The sequence below is a fragment of the Barbus barbus genome, assembly GCF_936440315.1.
Source record: "Barbus barbus genome assembly, chromosome: 1".
Taxonomy (NCBI): domain Eukaryota; kingdom Metazoa; phylum Chordata; class Actinopteri; order Cypriniformes; family Cyprinidae; genus Barbus; species Barbus barbus.
In genome coordinates this window covers 41,932,876-41,956,038 of record NC_136729.1, presented here as the reverse complement: position 1 = coordinate 41,956,038, position 23,163 = coordinate 41,932,876, and the positions used below count along the sequence as shown (strand labels likewise).

Genomic DNA, 23,163 nt, shown 5'->3' with positions numbered 1-23,163 from the left:
TCCACAGTCAACGCAGCCATCTACCAATAAATTTTAGAGCACTTCATGCTTCCTTCTGCTGACAAGCTTTATGGAGATGCTGATTTCATTTTCCAGCAGGACTTGGCACCTGCCCACACTGCCAAAAGTACCAAAAGCTGGTTCAATGACCATGGTGTTACTGTGCTTGATTGTCCAGCAAACTCGCCTGACCTGAACCCCATAGAGAATCTATGTGGTATTGTCATGAGGAAGATGAGAGACACCAGACCCAACAATACAGATGACCTGAATGCCGCTATCAAAGCAACCTGGGCTTCTATTAAACCTGAGCAGTGCAACAAACTGATCACCTCCATGCCACGCTGAATTGAGGCAGTAATTCATGCAAAAGGAGACCCAACCAAGTATTGAGTACATAGAAATGAACATACTTTTCAGAAGCCTGACATTTCTGTTTAAAATATCCTTTTTTATTGATCTTATGTAAAATCTGTAAGCCATAATCATCAAAATTTCAAGAAATAAAGGCTGTGTTGAATTTCAAAAACAATCTATTTCATCGTCAAATAGAAACTAGAGAAATGGAGAACGATAGAAAGAGAGAGGTGTGAAAGTTATGCCCTTGAAGCTACGAACCAGCCATCAGTATCATGGGGGAGAGAACGAGAAAGAAACATGCGCACATGCGCAAGCACGCACACACACACACACACACACAAAAACAGCTCATTTGATTTTTTATTTTGTTGGTTTTAGCCAACCTCAGCCTCCTGTTTGAAAAGGAATGAACAAAAATTCCCCAGCATTTATGCTTACATAAACAGAGTAATGGGGAAAAATGTATTTGCTTTAAATGTACTTTTAAGGAAAACTGTGTTTGACAGTTTTAGAAAGTGTGTTAAGAAACAGTATAATGTTTTAAAATGAACTTAAGTGGTCTTTTATTTCATTCTTATTATATTATAAGTAAGTATAGTTTTGTAAAATTATACTTTTAAGATTTGAATATTTCAATACAATTAAGCACAACAAGAGTTTGCCTAATAAATGAACACCAGTGAAGGCATTTATTCATGAGCTTTCATGTTATTAAGCACAATCGGTGAATGTAAACATGTTCAGTGTCATTTTCCTTCTGTAGCCTCTGTTCTCTGACACGTTTCATTATCAGGGGAATGCCAACCATCTCTTTCTTTGACCCTCACAGAGTCCCCGCTGAAAGGAGATGACAATCAGCTAGATCGATCTTTTTCTGACTCGTCCTTGTTCAACCACTGGGGCCAGGATCTGGGGCCAGAGAGCCGCAGAGTGGCTCTCAAGATGTTTCAGTATTTCGGCTACAACGGTTACCTCAGTGACCGCCTCTCTATGGACAGACCCATCCCAGACTACAGACCTGAAGGGTGAGTGTCTGACAGTCTGTCTGTCCTTTACTCACTGTCACAGCGAATGCCTGCGTGAACTAATGTGATTGCTGAGCACAAATCAATGTTTGCAGTCAGCAGATGCCCTGTGTTCATTTCTCACTGAAATATGATGGTAATATAATAGTATTTTGATATATACCCATGGCGTTTTCTCCTCGGAGGCAAACAAGAGCAGTGTGTTTTCAAAAACAAATTTGGATGAGAAGATTATTGCCTCCTTTTTGCTTCCTCATGTCCACCACACACCACCAATATGCACTGATATCATTATATATACTATGTAATGATTACCATATTGGTGTAGCATGGTATTTACAATGTATCCCAAGTATACCACATTTTTTTTGCGTGTTGAAAGATGTTTCTTATGCTTGCCAAGGCTACATTTATTTGATGAAAAATACAGCAAAAAAGTATAAAACATTGTGAAATAATATTGCAATTTAACTTTTTTCTATTTAAAATGCAATATTGATGATTCGGTGCTAAAGAAACATTTCCTATTATTATTATCAATGTTGAAAACAGTTTTTGCTGCTTAATATTGTGTGAAAACCACAATGCACTACTATTCAAAGTTTTGAATAAATAAGATTTAAAAAAAAAAGAAAAATAAATTAATAATTTTATTCAGCAAGGAAGCATTGAATTGATCAAAAGTGACATTAAATGTATCTGTTTTTTTTTTTTTTTTTTTTATAAATGTTGTGCTTTCTGTTCCTAAAAGAATATCCTAAAAGAAGAAAACACAAAAATATTAAGCAGTAATACGGTTTTCAACATTGATTATAAGAACATTATTAATAATTGAGCACCAATAATAATTAAGCATCAAATCTGCATATCAGAATGATTTCTGAAGGATCATGTGACACTGAAGACTGGAGTAATGATGCTGAGAATTCATTATTATCATCACCGAAATAAATTACAGTTTAAAATATATATCATTAGAAAACAGTTATTTAAAATTGTAAATAAAAAAATAAAAAATTACAATATTGTTGTTTTTTTTCTGCATTTTTGATCAAATAAATGAAGTATAACAAACATATTTCAAAAACATAAAAACTTAATTATTCAAAATTTTTGACCAGTACTGTATAAAAATGCTGCTAAAAATTAGTGTAATGTAAAGCCTTTTTTTTACAGTCTGTTATGGGTTGAAAGCATGGCAACATACGGTTTACACCAACGACTCTATTTTGACAGGCTTTGAAAGAGGTGTGTGTGGAAAAACATAATTACTCCATACCCTATAATTACTGGATGTGTCTTGCTGGCAGCAACATAAAGAACTCCTTCACATCTGATCGCATCTGTTCTTTTCTCTCCGGGAAGCCAAATTGCTATTGAGTACCTGGGTCTGAAAACCTTCAAAACCCACTTGTTATAAACTCCAGTTTGCCAAGAACATCCAAACATTTAGCTATCATTGTAAAGACCACCATATTTACAAAAAAGCTCCTATTTGTCTAAATGCCTTTAGTTGTCTTTTGTTAGTATTTCCGGCGATTTCCATGTAAAGGAAACAGAATAGGGCCTGAAACTGAAGATGAAATCATGTTTAAATAAATGGTCAGCAAAGAAGTTGCCTTACCTTCTAAAAATGCTGATTGTAAACCACAGGAGGTCAAACTATTATATGAGCTGTTTTATTTACTATACATTTTGCATGAGGTTTGCAGTTTTGCATCTCTTGTTACTAAAACTGGTTGCTAAAACTAAACAGTTGTCTAAATGCATCTTAAACCCTGATTTGTGTGATGTTATTATTTTGGCTAAAATTCTTAAATAAGCAAAAAATTCTATAAACAACATTTATTTATATATATATATATAAAGTATATACCCCACTGGTCTACAGTTTTGACTAATTAAGATTTTCTTTTTTTTATATATATGTTTTGGAAAGCCAGGGCTGGATTTATTTGATCAAAAATGCATTACAAAACCATAATATTGTGTATATTATTAAACTTTAAAGTAAATTATTTTCTATTTGAATATAGAGTACTTGTCAAAAGATTGGAAACATTACAGTTTTAAAATGTTTTTAATGAAGTCTTTTCTGCTATTAAGGCTGCATTTATGTGCTCAAAAACAGTAAAAAATAGCAATATTGTGAAATAGTACTATTATTTAAAATAATATGTAATATATTTAAAAATGAAATTTATTTCTGTGATGGCATAAGCATCATTCCTCCAGTCTTCAGTGCCACATGATCCTTCAGAAATCATTCTAATATACTGATTAGCAGATTAATTATTGTGAATTATTATCAAATATTAACAGTGATTCTTAATATTATCAGTTTTGAAAACTGCAGTGGACAGTTTTGAGAACAGTTTTCAGGGTTTTTGGAAGAGTAGAAAAATCTAATAAGCAGCATTTATTTGAAAAAAATGTTTTTTTGAGATTATACATTTTTATTCACTTTTGATGAATTTAATCCATCATTGCTAAATAAAAACAATTATTAGTATTTTACATTTAATTTTAAATGGTAGTGTATCCAGAAAATATTAAGCAGAAAAAATATGTTTTCAGCGCTGATAATATCATTGATAATATATATGAATTATTGATAAAATTACTGATATTTTTTCCTTAAAGTCACTTGACTAACAGGGTTAAATATTTAAGCATTATACAATGGAATTAGATTATATAACTAAATTTGCATTCAGTTGATTTTTTTTTTATTTTACTGATTATGATTATGAAAAAACTCTTTTAATTGTTGGATACAGTCAAGAAAGTCAAGACCTGGTTTAAAGCTAGCTATTTTGCATGGTTGGTTAATTTTAGTAATACTTTAACAAAATCTTATATGGGATTTGTGTTTTAGAAATTAAAAGGACATCCATTCGTATCCATTTCTTGTAAATGCCTTGAAACATTAACATTTGTGCTGCTTTGTTTCATCTGTTCCTGCAGGTGCAAAAACATATCTTACCCATCCAACCTTCCGCAGGTTAGTATAGCCTTCATCTTTGTGAATGAGGCCCTCTCAGTCATTCTGCGCTCCATCCATTCGGCTATGAACAGAACTCCGCGCCACCTGCTCAAAGAGATCATACTGGTAGATGACAACAGCAATAATGGTAGGTTTACACACACAAAAAACGCTTAACATGTTTGTCAATTGTGTTATGTTTGTCTCACAAACTCTAAGTAGTGAGTGCCATTAATGTGAAGCATTGGCCTAACTATTTCCCGTGAGACTGGAACAAAGCAGCGGCAACCTCATGCATTTCTTTTTAGTGCTCTCTTGTGCTGGACTAACTAGTTCTCAGTGTGAGGCTTATAGTCTTAATAATCACCGCTGTTTGGCTTCTCAACATTCTGTCTCCAATCTAACCCTTCCGTCTGCTTAATTAGCCGCTCTGCTCATTGGATTAAAGTGACTAGTGATAGAATACTAATCAGCTGCACACTGAGAAATATTTAGCCCAGAAAGATTAAACCTAAGAAACGTGATGAATTACTCATGCACCTGATGTTCTAGACTATTGTTGCATGTAGCAGGTTTGTCTGCTGGCCATTTTGCTCATTATTACTTTAATTTCCACCAATTTGGTGCTCCAGTAAGAGCGTTAATTGACAGGCTGATGAATATATCTCTTGTTAAATTTAACCTTAATCAAAACAAATATACAACGAAAGGTCGGGCTGGTAAATTATCCTGCATTTCTGCTATTTTGTGGTTAGTGCATTCATTGTCAAACTATCACCATTGAAAAAACACCTTTTTTGGTTTCTTTTTTTTCTGAATTATTATTCATTATTATTGCGTGAAACAATTGTTAATTTAATTTTAGTATTATGAACACGTGACTTCCCAATTTATTAATACATTTATTATTATATTACATTTCTTTCTTTCTTTTTTTTCTTATATTAACGCTATTTTCCAGAAAATGCTGCCATAATTTACTCAATTTCTTCCAAATCTTTCTTTTTTCATTATTTCTGTTGAACACAAAAGCAGATATTTTGAAGTTCAAACAGTTGCCAGTAGCCATTGACTTCCATAGTTTTTTTTTTTTTTTTTTTTTACTTCTACATTTCATCTTGAAAAATACCACAAAAGCATGGCTTTTTGACATTTTGCTGGTTTCTAGTTTCATCCTGTGTGTCTGGGCATAGTGCGTCAGCCGACGCTGATTTACTTTTGTCATTACAGTTAGAATTGGTAGTCTTATCAGCACTAACTGTTGTCACCCCTACGGCTCTATGGAAGCTGCCAGGTCCTTTCAATTGTGTGTATTATCTCTCGACATCTCTCCCTAATGTGAGAGCCACTTTTGGGTTCAGCTTACAATTTATTCTAGTGCTTCAGACACCAAGACCGACATGAAGAGAAAGAGGGTAAAGTGACCCAGATGATTCCTCACTAATTGTACCATTTTGAAGACCAGTGGCCTGCTCTCTCAGCTGGCATAATCTTCTGAGTCCTGACAGCTTTATCTTTACATTCATAGATGACGGTTGTGAAGCAGCCACTCAACATAATATGTCAACAGAGGGACCGACAGAGAATCTGTCAACCTTCAGTGAAGGCCAATGAAAATTAAATCCCGCTCTCCTCAAAACCCGAGAATGAGCTGACAAAAATTCTTTGCCTCTGCAATGGACAAATGATGAATAACCACCTTATCATCAGAGAGAAAGAGAGAGAGAGATGACTTGCACTGCAAAAAAAAAAAAGTAAAAAAAAAAAGAATTTCATTGCTTAGCATTTTAGTCAGTAAAAATATCTAACAAAATTTCAAAACAAATTTAGTAGAGAAGAAAAAATATTACTTTAGTCTTACTTTCAGAAAATATGTCTTCAGTTAAGTTAAATTACAAAAAAAAAGCATAATTACATGCAATAATAAGACTGAACACTGAACAGTTGCTGAAAATTATTCACCCTTGGGCCATCCAAGATATAGATGAGTTTGTTTTTTAATCGGAACAGATTTGGCATTATATCACTTGTTTACTAGTTAATCCTCTGCAGTGAATGGGTGCCATCAGAATTAGAGTTCAAACATGCAGCCAAAGGAACTGCCACAGTACTTTTTGTAGGGCTGTCTTGGCTGGCCGTCGTAGGTTTTGAGCTGTTAGAAGCAGTGATGAATTGATTTCATGAATGTTGTATTAAATCGGTTGAGAACTTCACATTCAGTTCAATACAGCTTAGCAGTCCCAGCTCCTGGAGTCCATATTGACGTACACAAAGATTGAATTATTTTCTTTCTATGGCCAGGGATAATAAAAACATCTTCCAGCAGGTAAACCAGGTTTCCTCACAGAATCTGAGAAAAGATTGACATTTTTATGTTCTTAACACACTTAAGTACAGTTATTATCTGTTTATTCCCTGTGAAATGCATTGTATTAAAAGTATTACTTTATTAAAGTATATTTTAAATCATTATGTTTTAATAATCTTTTATTATGGTTTAAAGAAGTACACTTATTTTAATGTGTTGGCTTCCATACTAGAGCAAGTTTAGATTTTTTTACTTCATCATTACAAATGTATAAAATACCAATACCATTTCAATACATGTCATACTCGTTTCAACAAAAAGTTTACTATAAATGCTTGTCAGTACATTCAGTAATACACTTGAAACAATTTATGTATATATATTTATGCATTTAGCAGACGCTTTTATCCAAAACGACTTACATTGCATTCAAGTTACAGTTTTTACATTTTAAACACAATACAAGTAATTATGAAATTAGATGTAAAGGTGTACTTAAGTCCTGAGTAAAAAAACAAAACAAAAAACTCTACAGTTCAGCTAATTGCATTTAATATTAATTTACACTATAATACATTTTTCATTTAAGTGCAATTAACATGCAGTTAAGTGTCTGTAAACATGACAGTTCACACTTCAAGTGTATTATTTCAATTATAAGTGCTCTTTTTAAAAAGTATGCGAAAGTGTACTTCTTTTTCACAAGGGAATAGATAGATCCTGCAAAAATGGATGCCAGTTTAAGTCAGTTTAACATCGAGAATTTAATTAAAATGTCTTCTCAAAAGCTTTGACACCCCAATAATATTGCTTAGAGACCTTCAGCATGTCAGTCTTCCTTTATATTATAAAATTATAATAGCTAGCCGTGGTAGGACCAGTCAAGCTTAATGTTTTGTATTGACTGAAACAAGAAGTGCACTTGAGATAATGGTGATGAAAGATTGATGCTTTCAGTCATGAGCAGCTCTGAGATAATGGACCTGTTATCCTTTGTTTTATTATGATCATATCTTCACCAGTTCTTCCAATCAATTGCTATTTGTTCATGTATGTTAATCAGTCATTTTCGACAGCGATGAAAGTTCTGCTCTAATAAGCTTCGAAGAAAGTTTTTGGTGAGGTTGAGGATAGAGGGATTTTCGCTGTCAAATAAAATCAGAAGACAGATTTCATTTAGTGTCTCCCGGTTCAATCATAAAACTCATATTTGCAGGCGGGGGTAAAGCATTAGAGCAATTTGTAGAGCCACAAGCTGTTCATATCCAATGTTCTCTGGCTTTTGGAAGAGACATTCTCTTCACGTTCACTCGTGCAATTCCACAATCTCAGTGATCGATGAGAGACGCCGTTCGCTCAAGGATAAACTCTATAGGCATGAGCCTGGCTGAACACAACATCCCACTCAAGGGCAAGGTGAATTACATTGTGGCTATAAGAAAAGTGACCTTTAGCTTCTGTCATACCTGTAGCCAGGATCCTTAAGGGCAAGGAAATAGAGCAAAACAACTGTCGGATAACAATCGCTGTGATTGGCCAATATTACATGTTCAGTCGGTCGTCGCCTACACTGGAAACATTTTGTCTAAAGAATATACTTAGTATATACTATAATCTCTTTTCTATCAGATATTTCATTCTTTCACATACACTGAATTTTTGGTAAATTAAATATTATTGTAGTTTCTTTTACAAGATAAAACTATTTCAAACTTTTAGAGGAATGTGGAAACTGTCTATTATTCAATGTTGTAGCTTACTTGTGTGCTTTCTGCTGTCTGTTTTTCTTTTTTCTTTTTCTAATCATTGTTTATATTCTTATTCTTATTCTTTTTATCCAAATTCACCCCTGTGAAATGTGGTTTCAAAATGTTGCTTTTTTCTTTATGAAAATACAGGACTAAAAAAAAAAAAACTTAAGATAGAATAAAATGGTTGAATGGTATATTGAATGACATTCATACAACAAAATATTCTTGGCCCCAATACATTTTTGTAAAAATGAAAAAAATGAAAAAAAAAATGCTGATGGGGAAATAATTGGGGAAATACTGTCTTTGTAATTATTTGTGAAATTTACTAGCAATTTCTGAGTAAAATTTCTTTCAAAGTAAACCCTACAGTTTTTTCCCTAAAGTTATTTTGTATTATTATCATTCAGAAAATTTACAGTAAACTGGCATCTGTGTTTGCCAGAAATTCCCCTTTAAAAATAAATAAATAATACAACACAAATAAATATAAATAAAACAGGTTGGCATTTGGGTGCCTGTACTGTATATTTTATAATAACTGTATATTTCACTAGCCGATATAAAGTTACTATACCCCTAATTTATAATTTATAAGTAATTCATAAGTAATAAGTAATTCATAATTTCTACTTGCATAATTTTACAGCAAGCCATGATTTTTTTACCGTATTTTACAGTGAAATGAAATGTAATGCAATTTTAAAACATTTACATATCTTCACCGTATATAGGAAGATACTGTAACTTACAGTACAGTTAATCAATTAACAGGTTTTACTGTTTTCTGTAAAGACAAATAAAATACAACCACAGAGTTCTATAAGGGCTTTCAGATGAATCTGTCGAGGGAAAACATACACTTTCACTTAGAAATTGCTAGTAAATTTCACAAATAATTACAAAGAAACAGCAAGTAACACGTTGAATTTAAACAGAGTTTAAAGAATAAAAAGACTGAAATAGTATTTTCTTGTAAAACGTTCTCTAATCCAAAAAAAAATTATTATTTACAGTATAATAGTCATAATCGTACCTGGTTTGCAATTGGTGGCAAATAGACATAGTAGGATTGACTGTGGATGGAAAACATACACTGCACTACACTAGTGAAGGGTTTGGAGGTCTGTGCCAAGCACAAATAAATAAATAAAATAAATAAAATCCTTCCTTGTGCACAAACTAATTTTCTACTCAGAGTTGATGAGCCATTTCAGTATATTACGCTGTTAAAAGGTTTTTAAAAACCTTTGTGTACCACTGGGTCTTGTCTGGATAAGTTTTATTTTTTGAAGTCTTTGTGATCATTTATTTGTTTTAACAGCAACAGATAATTGAGTTAGTGGAATTAATTCTCTCCCTGTCCCATGGCTACACCATCTGCGAAATCATCAAGCATGTTTGTCATGCAAACTGAATACAAAATCAATTTAGCTCCAGCAAACAGGGAATAAGACGATTAGGCCCTCGACTGGATAAACTGCACAAACCCTTACCAAAAAATAACACGGTGGTACCATGATACAATCATGCTTTCAGATGTATTGCCATGCTTCTTTGACATATAGCATGATGCTAAATGATTATCGTATTCATATATTTTATATTGCCATCATACAATCATACCATTGTAGCAGTTCCCGAAAAGAGAATTTGCACTGCATTCAGATTGAGATCTCAAGAATGCTCTAAAGGAATACATTTAAAAGTTGATCCGTTGCAGTCTTTACACCAGTCTTTTATGACATACAGTAATCAATATGTTGGATGGAAGGTGGAATCATGTCTGTTTTCATCTTTTTCACATCAACATCCAATGTCTCTTCAAGATATCACCCTCTTTTCCACCAGTTTCTTCTCATCTAACATTTATTAATAGGAATAAACAATCAAGGCCACAAGTGAAAATGCTTCTATTTTGCATTTTTCTAATGTAATGTCCTTTTTACTGGTCAAAAGTTTGGAATATATTTTTTGTTTGTTTTTGAAAGAAGTCTCTTATACTAGCCATGCAAGGCTGCATTTATTTGATCACAAATATTGTAAAATATGGTGATATATTATTACAATTGAAATACTGTATTTTTTGCGATTTGAAAGAACTGTTTTCTATTTTAGTATATTTTAAAATGTAATTTATTCCTGTAATGTAAAGCTGAATTTTCAGCATCATTACTCCAGTCTTCAGTGTCCAAATCACTCTAATATGCTGATTTGGTGCTCAAGGAATACTTATTATTATTCTCAATGTTGAAAACAGTTGTGCTGCTTAATATTGATATAATAACTATGATACACCACCATTCAAAAGTCTGTGGTAAGTACAAATAAAATAAATAAGTAAATTAATTATTAGGTTACTCTTTATTTTGTGTGCTTATTACAATGTAATTATAGATTTAAGTACTGAGTAATATTAATTAACTACATGTACTTACTATTTGGTTAGGGTTAGGATTAGGGTTTGGCTTAGGGTTATTTGCATGTAATTATGCATAATTTATTGTTATTACAACAGTAAGTACAACGTATAACAAGGACACCTTAAAATAAAGTGTTACCAGTTAGTATTTTTCTTTAGCAAAGATGCATTAAAATGGTCAAAAGTGACATTAAAGGCATTTATAATGTTTCAAAAGATTTCTATTTCAAATATATGCAGATAAACTTCCTGTGCATCAAAGAAAAATATGACAAAAATGTATTATAAATATAACAAAATAACAAAAATATTAAGCAGCAAAGACTGTTTTAACAATGGTAATAATAAGAATCATTATTAATAATTGAGTAAATAGCATTATATTTATATATACTACTAAACACTAATAATAATATATATATATATATATATATATATATATATATATATATATATATATACAGTGTTGGGGGTAATGCATTACAAGTAACGCAAGATCAGATTACTTTTTTCAAGTAACTAGTAAAGTAACGCATTACTTTTTAATTGACAAGAAAATATCTGAGTTACTTTGTTTTCCCATTTATTGCCTGACAAGTCTCCTGTCCCCATATTGGGAGAAATCGGAAGTACAGAAGGTGTTGTGTGCGCTGTGTGAACATGATGTTACTGTAGTTCTAGACTAAATGTGAATGTGCATAAATTAATTTCACAGATTTAGAAAACAGATTTAGTATTCATCAAAATGAATTAAAACAGTGAAATGCAAAACTAAAAATATGATGCAAACCTGCCATAATTAAATATGTTAAAAAACACAAATGTATCTAATCCCATTTTATTAACCAATGTCTTTGCTGCTGACCTTTGATGATACAGTTCAACCATACTAATAAGCAAAAATGACTTTAGATAAACTAACAATTGTGCTTCATTGTTTTTGTTTTTTTTTATTGCTGGGAGTTGAACTTTCTTCTCCTGCGTTCTACTGTACAGAGGTGAATTTACTTTTCCTTCAGCCTGAGGTTTATTCATTACACTTTTTGGTGTGAAAGGACTTTTACATTTGCTATAAATAGAACTTCTTATATCAAAAGGTGCCCTTGAGCAAGGCACCGAACCCCCAACTGCTCCCCGGGCGCCGCAGCATAAATGGCTGCCCACTGCTCCGGGTGTGTGTTCACGGTGTGTGTGTGTTCACTGCTCCGGGTGTATGTTCACGGTGTGTGTGTTCACTGCTGTGTGTGTGCACGTTGGATGGGTTAAATGCAGAGCACGAATTCCGAGTATGGGTCACCATACTTGGCCGTATGTAACTTAACTTAACTTAACTTAACTTAACTTAACTTAACTTAACTTAACTTAACTTAATTTTAAAAACAATCAAGCCCTGCTCATATTTAAAAAAAAGTAATGTGAAAGTAACGCAAAAGTAATGTGATGCATTACTTTCCATAAACATTTTAAAAGTAACTTTCCCCAACACTGTATAAATACAGGTGGATGGATGGATGGATGGATGGATGGATGGATGGATGGATGGATGGATGGATGGATGGATGGATGGATGGATGGATGGATGGATGGATGGATGGATGGATGGATGGATGGATGGATGGATGGATGGATGGATGGATGGATGGATGGATGGATGGATGGATGGATAGATAGATAGATAGATAGATAGATAGATAGATAGATAGATAGATAGATAGATAGATAGATAGATAGATAGATAGATAGATAGATAAAATGAATAATAAAATAAATAATGCATGGCTTGTACATTTGAGTACTACTGAACTGCTCTATTTCTGTGTACATACAGTATCAGTATGTTTCGTAAGCTGCTGAAGGGTGTTAGGTCAGGGTTGATGAATGAACTTCATGAATGTTGTATTGTTTGGTACAACACACACACACACAAACACACACACAGTAACAACAACATCCTCTTTGCTGTGATCAGGAATAATGAGGACAGTCCTCCAGGAAGCATTGTAATGTTACAGCTCTTCCTCTCTCTCTTTGTCTCTCTCTTTGTCCAGATGAGTTAAAGGAGAAATTACAGGACTTTGTCAAGGAGACCAACAGCAAGCAGCCCGGTTTCATTAAAATGGTGCGGCACAGTAAGCAGGAGGGGCTGATCCGCTCACGTGTGAGTGGCTGGAGAGCTGCCACTGCCCCTGTGGTGGCCCTGTTTGACGCCCACGTAGAGTTCAACACTGGCTGGTGGGTGATATGAGAACTCCGGCTATTCCTAGTGCTTCATAGCCAGACTGTAATTACTGCTTTTTTCAATTGAAATGGTCTAAAGGATCAGTGCACTTGTTCAAGCACTGACAGGAACTGAGGGGCATTTTTTTCATAAAACGATCTGAAGAAAAAAAGCCTAGTTCACTGCTTCAATTTGTATCGTATCTTCATGTTGCTTCAAAGCTATATGAGCTTCTTTCCTCCATGAAACATGAACGGATTTTTTAAGAATGCACACACTTCTCTTTTCCATAGTGCAAAAGACAAAAAGGACAAAAATGCACCTTAAAAGTACTTCAAGTTACTTCTGTACTATATTAATTTTTTTTTATCTATATGAAGGCTTAATGTGCGGCATATGCTGGAAAAACATGCCTTTTATGCAAAACTCCAAAAACGTAGGCTTACCTATACCAGTTCACAGCAGTTTCCACCTGAAATTAACACTAGAAGCTGGAAAACACCAACAACTTAAATTCCTTTTCACACAAATTATGGTTATGGCGAAGATTATTGATTAAAAAAAGACTTATTTTCACAAGATGCCTTGCACAATACTATGTTGTGACCTCAAACTATTTTATCATAATGCACAATTTGCAAACTAATTCATTTTAATTTTTGCATAATATGCTCCTTATGTATGGCTTTTCTGATGTAGTAAACTTGCTTGGTAGCACACCTGGTACAGTTTTGCACTTGTGACGTGATGTGCTCGGGTATGAGTCCTGTGAAACATGATGCACCATAAAAGACCTCAGTACATGTAGAAGCAAGGTAAATTAGCAAATGTGCTTTTATCTCATGTTTACATTTGTTAACACTATCATTTAGGTTTAGGGTAAGGTTTAATGTGGGTGTTACATTATTTTCAAACATGACAGAGCATTAATCTTTTAGTGCAATTCACTGGATATTTCCAAATTGCTGCCATATGTACATCAACCAAAGTAATAAAACGTTGCCAGATTCACAATTATAATTTTTTGGATTGAAATGAATCTTTTAGTGCCACTCACTGGACATTTCACAGAGTGTCGTGAAATGCGTACTTTAATATCATTATGCACTTAAAATGTTCATCTCTAACTTTCAAATTTCATTCACACTTAATTTTCAAACTTGGCAACACATCGAGTTCATTCTTGGATGAACTATTCCTTTCACCTGGTCCTGTATGAACATAGATCATATAGACGTCCTTCATCAACAAAAGAAGTTCTGGATCTTAGAGTTGGCACACCATGGTTTCTCCCATAGCAATCTGACCCAGATATGTCAGTGCAATTTAAATAACACCCAGAATTGTTCTGCCTTTAATCAGCTTTGATGTGATTTTAAAACCGTACTGTACTGCTCAATTTGCATATCTCTAGAAGAATCAGTCCTAAAATAGTACTGAGGATGAGCTGACTGAATAGGCACTGTTTGTTATTTAATCTTTTTGAGAATGCACTGCCTGTTCAGCCTCACGTTTTATACTCTTTTTGGAACAAATCATGTTCACTGGGTGATAAACAATTTTAATTGTTATTTCTACAGGGCTGAGCCTATTCTCCAAAGGATCAAAGAAGACAGAACCAGAATTATATCTCCATCTTTTGACAATATCAAATACGACACATTTGAGATTGAAGAGTACCCACTCTCTGCTCAGGGCTTTGACTGGGAACTGTGGTGCCGGTATCTGAACCCACCAAAATCCTGGTGGAACTTGAACAACAGCTCTGCTCCAATCAGGTATTTTGTTCAATTTTTAAAATTTAGGAATAGAGAATAATAATAATAATAATAATAATAAATAATATATATATTTATTTGTTTGTTTGTTTGTTTATGTTTGTAAATCTTTTATTTATTGAAATATATTTATTTATTTAAAAATTGTTATTTATTTGTTTGTTTGTTTGTTTGTTTATGTTTGTAAATCTTTTATTTATTGAAATATATTTATTTAAAATTTGTTATTTATTTATTTGTTTTTATTTATATAAACAAATCTCTTCAATTTATTTATTTATTTATCTATCTTTTTATTTAAATCTGTTTGTTTATTTATGCATGTATTTAATTATTTAAATATTGAGCTTTGTTTTGTTTGTTTTATTTAAATAAATGTCTTCATTTATTTGGCTGATTTGGCTGATATTACAATAAATGCATATTCAGTTAATGTAATTCTCTAATGTAAATCTTTAGGAGTCCGGCTCTGATTGGCTGCTTTGTGGTGGACAGGGAGTACTTTGCAGAGATCGGTCTGCTGGATGAAGGCATGGAGATTTACGGAGGAGAGAATGTGGAGCTGGGTGTGAGGGTGAGAATCTATATCATTCTGAGCAGGCTATGGTGTAATGAAGATAATGGATTCGCTCTTGAAGGATTAATGACTCTAATGGCCCTCCTTTCTTGGCAGGATAGTTCAAGTTGGCACCATTTACTGTATCTCTTGTCAAAACGCATTCTTTTGATCTGGTTGTAATTGTTATGCACTTTAAAATTAGACATGAGCTTTTTTTTTCAACATCTTGACGTCCAACATCAGTGTAAGTGGGGTTATTAAAACTACAACCATAATAAAATGTTTTAAATAGTTTGAGATGAAGTAGAGCAAGGCAAGACACTTTTGACTTTAGGGCTGCTACCATTACCGCGGGAAGTAGGGGTGCTGAGGGTGCTGCAGTACCCCCTGGCATGTAGCCCAATAAAAAATGGTGTTACAATAAATTTAATTTTGTAACAAAAAGTAAATAAAACTGGTTTTATTCATTTGCATATTCATTAAAATTAATAGAAAAAAGAAGCCTAAACCTAAAATGACAATAAGCAACAGGAAAACATGAATTAAGCTGAATCAAATTGATTGTGAAAGTCGTTTCAATTTAAACTGACTTAGGAAGTCTTTTGTTGCCATGATTTTTTGATCATATTATTACCTGTAACATGTCTGTGCCGTACCCAAATCAAGAATTAACGACCATTTCTACAGCCATTGCAAAGATACAGCAGAGAAAGATCGAGAGCGTTTACCTCAGCAGCAACCAGTCTCGCATCCTCGCATCTTTTTATCTTTAACGTTAGATCTTTCCTATTCTTGGAAGAAAATTAATGCTTAAGGTTGATTCAATGAAAACAAAGTTCCCACACACATCAGCAATACTCCAATGACAAAGTAGCTTATACATACAACTTTTATTAACAGAACGAATAAGACATATCTGCTTTGTAACAAATAAATAAAAGGTTTTTGGATTTCCCCCTTACTTCAAATGAATGCTTAGTTTGGCTCATTAATAATAATAATAATACAAATTATACAATAAGTACAATGACAAATTCACTTATATTAAATTTTGAACTTTTATTAACAATATGAATAAGGGAAATATGTTTTACCCGCATTATAACAATAAACGGTCTTTGTATTTCCTCTTTCTTTAAAACGATCATTTGTGGTTCATTATTAGCCTATTAATTAAAACATATCAGCCATAAAATAGTACAATGGCAAATTCGCATAGGCCTATATTAAACATCGAACTTTGATTAACAAAACGAATAAGACGGATATAGCCTACTTGCGCTGTAACCCAAATAAATAAGGTCTTCTCCCTTTTTTAACAAAAACACAGCAACAATAAAGACAGTGTCGCTTATAATAAAGGAAGAAATTAAACTTTTATTATCAAAAGTTGCGCTTTTGAGTAATAGTGTTGAATGATTATGTCCCTCAATTATTTCAGCTCAGCACAAAAATGGCTATAGTGCCAATTATAACTGGAAATGCACATTTATTATTAATTTATCATTCCAAATATATGTAAATTTTTCCTAAGGAAAACAAATCTTTCCTGACCAATGTTGACAGGGAACCCTCGTATTTGGTACACTGGTATTAATATTAAATGTTCAAATTAAGTCCAAATTATTAAATTGAATCGCTATACTTGTTTGTTACAAATATTTAAATTGAAAAATATTGAAAAGTTATTTTCTGTGCCTTTTTTGATTCCCAAAGCTCAGGCAGTACAGACCTATATTTTGTATTATCCATTCATACTTTTGTTTAACATTGCACCGGGTCTGTGCTGATAAAAAGCAGCCTCACGGCATGAAAACTACCACTTTCGCTGAAGGTAGGCGTTAGATTTGAGCATTGTGAGATTTGCACCACACATTTTCTTCACATATTTCTTTTTCTGTGCCACCCTCCTCTACAGGACGGTGTTATACAGGCTCCTGATATGGTTGACTGGTGCACCTTCACTCTGTTTTCAGATACTGAACTCTCAAAACGAACATTGTCCTTTATATGGCTGCTCTCACAAGTCTCCTGCTGTTTGTGCAAGGAGTTTCATAGGGCGATATTTTCTAGGCAAGTCTGGGTGGTTTGAGGCAGCTTCCATTTCTTTATAATTGAAATAGCATTGCCCGCTGGGACACATAAGCACTTGGATATTGTTGTCCTTACTTATGCATTTGGTTTACTTAATTTCTGACTTCATAGAATGACTCTTTAGTATTCATTTCACATATGCCCTTCAAACTCACAACCTGAATAATGACTCATTATGAACTGTAAACCCCAACATCCTGTGGGAGTTTTAGCCTAAAAATATGGTGGTTTTTAATTGATTCACATGCAAATTATTTTAGAATTTAGTTTTAATCTGGAGTATATGGGTGCTAAATACATATTTCAGTTCATTTTTTATCAATAATATTTTGTAGCATAAAATAGTATCTTTTTAATTTTCAGTTTCATTGCTAGGAAGAAAAAAATACATCTGAGAGCAAAATGTGAGTTTAGGATTCATAATTAGGTAAAGTTGATTAATAATCTGAATATGTATGAGGTTGAGAGTACACTGCCAGTCAAAAGTTTGAAATAATTAAGATTTTTAAAATACATTTTGAAATAAGTCTCTTATGCTCACCAAGGATTGTAATACCATTTCACAATATTAATGGTGAGCAAGAGATGCTAGACTTCTTTCAAAAACATTGAAACATTCCAAACTTTTGACTGGTAGTGTATGTATTTAGGCTGGAAGATATTCATTTGGTTAGAGAATAGGTCACACCTGTACGGGTCCCGGGTCCTAGGGTCCTCCGTGAAGACCTCTAATGTGTGCATTACATGTGGATTATTGTGATGCTTTCATCAGCTGTTTGGACTCTTATTCTGACGGCACCCATTCACTGTAGAGGATCCACTGGTGAGCCAGAGATGTAATGCTGAATTTCTCCAGATCTGTTCTGGTGAAAAAAACAAACTCATCTACATCTTGGCTGGCATGAGGGTGAATACATTTTCAGCATATATCATTTCTGGGTGAACTATTCCATTAAGCAACAATTAAAAATATTTGAATGACATTGGGCATTGCTGATGAAAAGAAAATACACATACTGTATTACATAAAATTCAGAATCTAGAGGGCAAACTTGCTGTCCCTGACTGTCCTCCCAGTGAGTCAGCACAACCCTAAAATGGCTTGACTTTCAAAGCTATGACCACTCTCTCATAATCATCAATCACGCTGAAGGAGAGAGTAGGGTGACATTTCCCTCCCTGGTAATTTTCCCTCAGTGAATGGCATGCTTTTAAGATTTTTATGCTTGATAATGGGCCACTGATTGCTCTTCTCTGAAAGCATGCACAATTTTCTCAGAGACATACTTTTTCACTGTCCCTCGCTGGTTTGTGGATAAATGGAAAGTGAATCGTTCTGATTGCACCAGACGACACACAGAGACACAGTGTGCTAGATTTGTTCATGTCTCTGTTTATACCAGATTATGGTAAAAGCAATGAAAAGACAGGCTGCTGAGATAAGGCAGAGGTGCTTTAGTCAGATTAGACAGATTAGGCGCTACTACCTCTTACCTCACTTTACCCACAATTCCCAGTGGGTTTCATCTGTCTGCAGTATATTACGGCAGCACTACGCTGACAATGAGATGGTGAGTTATGTGTGTGCAGATTAAAGTCTCAGAGAGAAAGGCAATTTTCAGATCTACGCGTATCACTGTTTCAATTAAAAATAGTAGACTTTGTTTGCCATTCTATATAGAGGTAGACGTTCCATGTCCTTGATCACCGTTAAATACTAAGTGGGTGAGAAGCAAATTAATCACATGTCTGAAGCCTTCTGAGGTGATAAACGGAGATTAGAGCGTCGTGTGATAAAGCTCATGAAGCATTTATGCAATATGCAGATGGAGTCCTCTCACACACTGAATCACTTGAAGAAATAAAGGACATTATGTGGAACATGTAAGCAAATTATAGTGTACCAGAGATAAAATAAATAGGCCGTGCAGAGATTTGATGGTTCAGTGTAAATCGACCAAAATTGACTATTGTGGCCTAAGCACTGGGTGGTTCTTATGAAATGGTGAGGAAATGTGATATTTCAGGTCATGTTTCATCCCAAAACCACTAAAATAAGGAATAATTATAGTTTGCATAAATAAATGAAGCTTTAGGACCATGAAGATTTGTTGTAAGATGACAGAACATTTAAGTACATTTTCCTCCAAAAAGTGTTTAAACACATTCTTGCTGAATACATTTCTCATTTCTGTAATACTGAAAAATTTGGATTTCATTAATTAATTAATTTATTATTTAATAGACACTTTTTTGTGGTTTTGTTGGATTGATCTTGCATATACAGTGTTACATAACAGTTTCAGTTCTCTGAATTGATTGGTTGAAAATGAAAATGAGGCATATGTTTATTTATTTGCATTACAGTAAAAATATATTTCTTTATTCAAAATACATTTTCTCATTTTGTGATTTCATTATAGAGTGAAATTTAACCTGGACCTGGAATTTGTGGGACTGGTATAATATAACAGTGAGTTTCAGTCCTCTAATTTGATTGGTCGAGTGGCTGATATTTTTAGTGTACCATAACTGATTTTTCTCTGTTGGTGTCGCTCTGCTTGCCCATTCCTTTTTATTCTTCATGTAGTTCTACACTAGTCTACATGGATTCTGCTATTCCGTTGATGAATCACTGTTTGCTTACTAAAGCAAATCAAATGTATCGATCCATTCACGCTATCAGAGACCATTCTGCTCTTTGCTATGTAAACTCAAAGCATGCTTAGTATAAACTCTCCTTCGGTAGGGTGTAAGATAAAGGATGAAGGAAAATGAGAGCGTGTTGCTGGTATTTTTGCAGTAGGCCAAGGTCTGAAGGGCATCGAGCAACATTCTGTGAGGGCTCTTTCTGTCCTTCTTTATCCACATGGAATGAGGCTTTGCTGATGAAGTTGAAACAGATGGCCTTTTCTAGTCTGAAAAAAAACATAGCTACCGTTAGCTACAATAAAGAGTCATGTCAGCACGCTGCTGTCTTAAGCGACTGTCTGGGACTGCTGGAGCCTAATTGATTAATGTGATTTTACATACATTCCCATTTCTCCTTGGTTTTACTCAGTGAACGGTGACTCAGATCCTCAGATGTAGATTGTTGACTTGCTACGCAGGAAAACTGAACATTGCAAGGTGACAGAAACTCTTAGTATTTATAGACTTGTCATCCTTGCAAGTCTTTTTCATTAGAGGTTTGCAGGGTTGCAAATTAGAAGCATAAATACTTTGTGCAAGCATGCACATCACAGTATGTTGGTGTTATCTTCGGCATTGATGCCAGATTTCTCTATGAACTGACAGACAGACACTACTATGTTTCATTACTATTAGGATTTTTTTTTATTAACAAAAATTACAGTGCTCTAACAAGTAATTAGCTAAATACATTACCAAATGATAATTGACATTCAACATGAGTAGGTTGTTGACAGCATCTGTCTGGATAGAAATGCACAATTGAGTTACACTGCATCTCTTTTATTTCCTTAAGTAAAAGCAGTTCAGTTTGTGAAGGCTAAATGTAGCCCTTGTGAATATATAGTATGTACACCTTTCACAATGTTAAAAGGAAAAAGTAATAAAAAGTTATGAAGTAGCTTTAATGTTTTTTTTTGTGACTGGACATGTTTATGCGTAAGCCCAAGTAATAATTGAGATCTTTAACAATATGGATGATATATTCAGTATCTCAATGTAAATGTTACTTTAATTAGTGGAGAAGTATCCTCAGCTTAACAGAACTGGTCACATGTTCTGTTAAAACAAAAAGATACATAAAAATAAAGTTAAAAAAGTCATGATTGGTGCAAATCTATAGTTATAATTTGAAAGTTAACATTTCTAGACATTAAAGGTTATCAAGAACCTGTTGAGAGTTTTTTGACAGTCTGTGTAGTTGAATGGCTGAGCTTCAGAAAATCAATAATGATGTGAAATCATTTGTTGGCAGATTTAAAAAAAAAAAAAAAAAAGTAATGTGAAATGATTCTTCAGGATAATATGGTTCCTTTTAAAAAACATTTTACTAGAGATAATGTGCACAATATATGAATACTGTATATGCATTTCTATGCACCCACTTACATTTGACAAAATGTGCAGTATACAAAGGCCACCACATGGAATAGTGTTTCCCACAATGCAGTGCACTCAAATTGACTTTGTATTTCCAGAAAGACAAATGAACCACAAGTAATATCAGCTGTGATTATTTAACACATTTTTTGGACACATATTTTAAAATACCCCCAAGAATTAAGAATTTGTATTCAAACTTTTAAAAAAAGCAGGTAATCAGGTCATGTGACAACAATGTAGCATTTTACTGTTAGCATTGTTTTTGATTGTCAATCACCACACTCAAATATTTATGTTTAATAGCCACTAAAATGTATAATTTACATTGACATCTGTGCTAGTTTCGTGTATCTCATGTGACTCCACAGCGCCTTTCATATCACATAATAAAATAAATCAATATTTCATGTCCACTTATTTATTTCCTTGGAAAGTAGCTGTATAATAAGCAGGATAATGTACAGTCAGACAGTCATAATCACAAAAATAAACCCTGAAGCTCAGTTGCTGACTGGTCATTATCTCTTACATATAGTTTCACATGCTATTTTTAAAAAAGAGCAGCCAATATTCAGTGTGTACACTAATGTTCTATTTCAGACATGGCCATTGTTTCACTAGCAGCTGATTTTGCAACTCTTGCTATCCCAAACATCTCTCCGTGATGTGAGGTGAGCACACTCCACGGAAATGGAGCACCCTTGAACAAATGTTTGCACCAGGAAATGAATGACATTTAGGTTCATTTGAACCAGTGTACTCTCTAATCAGTGTCATCACAGCAGAACAAATTCAAGCATTTGGATGATCATTTGAGAGTAAATGTTAGCACACCGGAGGCTAAAAAAGAACAGCGAGGCAAAAGTTAGTACCGACAAATGGCCAGGCTGCTCTAGTTTCGGGAAACCGAGTGTCCGTAGGAGGATTGGCAGGCAGAAAAGAGGGATAAAAGCGGGCGGTCACACATTCACACATATATACGCACATACTTGACAGACATTTTTAAACCACCCACTACTCAGTTCAGTGCGCATGTTACTCACGGTAGAGCAGCGACTGTCAAACATTGAGTCTGACAAGGGTAAATTATACAGGAGTAAATATCAGGGCAGTGCGACTGCTAATGCACGCCACGGTCAACAACGACAATAAAACATGACAAAAGCAAATTCCACTCACGCCAAGGATTTGGTTTGCCTCTTTTCTTTCAATTTAACAACTGCCACTTAAGTATATAGTAGTAAGCTTTTAATTGCACTGTTCTGAACTGGGAAACCATCCAAGCTGGTTGTCCTTGGACCTTTTGCTTTCAGAAATCTCCAAGGGAGTGAATTTTATGTGCCGTGTGCTATAGAGCCCTGCACGGGCCTCAAATTTAGGCCCTAGCCCAGCCCTGGCCCGAGACGCTCAGGCCCTAGCCCGGCCCACGTCCGACAGCTTATCAGAATTACTGGCCTGAGTCCGACCCGAGCCCGTCTTTTTTTCCCCCCTTCTCCTAAAACAGTTTATACTACTGTTTTGGCTATTAAAATAGTTCAGTTTTGTGTGTAATGGCAAAATTATTATATTTCGTTTGGTTTTTTTATTA

At 34.1% G+C, this 23,163-nt stretch overlaps 1 protein-coding gene across 1 annotated transcript in view; it reads left to right on the top strand.

Moving 5' to 3' along the window:
- The window catches only part of LOC306876043 (polypeptide N-acetylgalactosaminyltransferase 18-like), a 132,943-nt gene that overhangs the window by 42,214 nt on the left and 67,566 nt on the right, over positions 1-23,163 (top strand). The window contains exons 2-6 of the mRNA XM_079426940.1: positions 1,190-1,385; positions 4,353-4,519; positions 12,901-13,084; positions 14,651-14,848; positions 15,308-15,422. Of these exons, the coding sequence (XP_079283066.1) occupies positions 1,190-1,385; positions 4,353-4,519; positions 12,901-13,084; positions 14,651-14,848; positions 15,308-15,422 (860 nt within the window). The remainder of the gene's footprint in view (positions 1-1,189; positions 1,386-4,352; positions 4,520-12,900; positions 13,085-14,650; positions 14,849-15,307; positions 15,423-23,163) is intronic.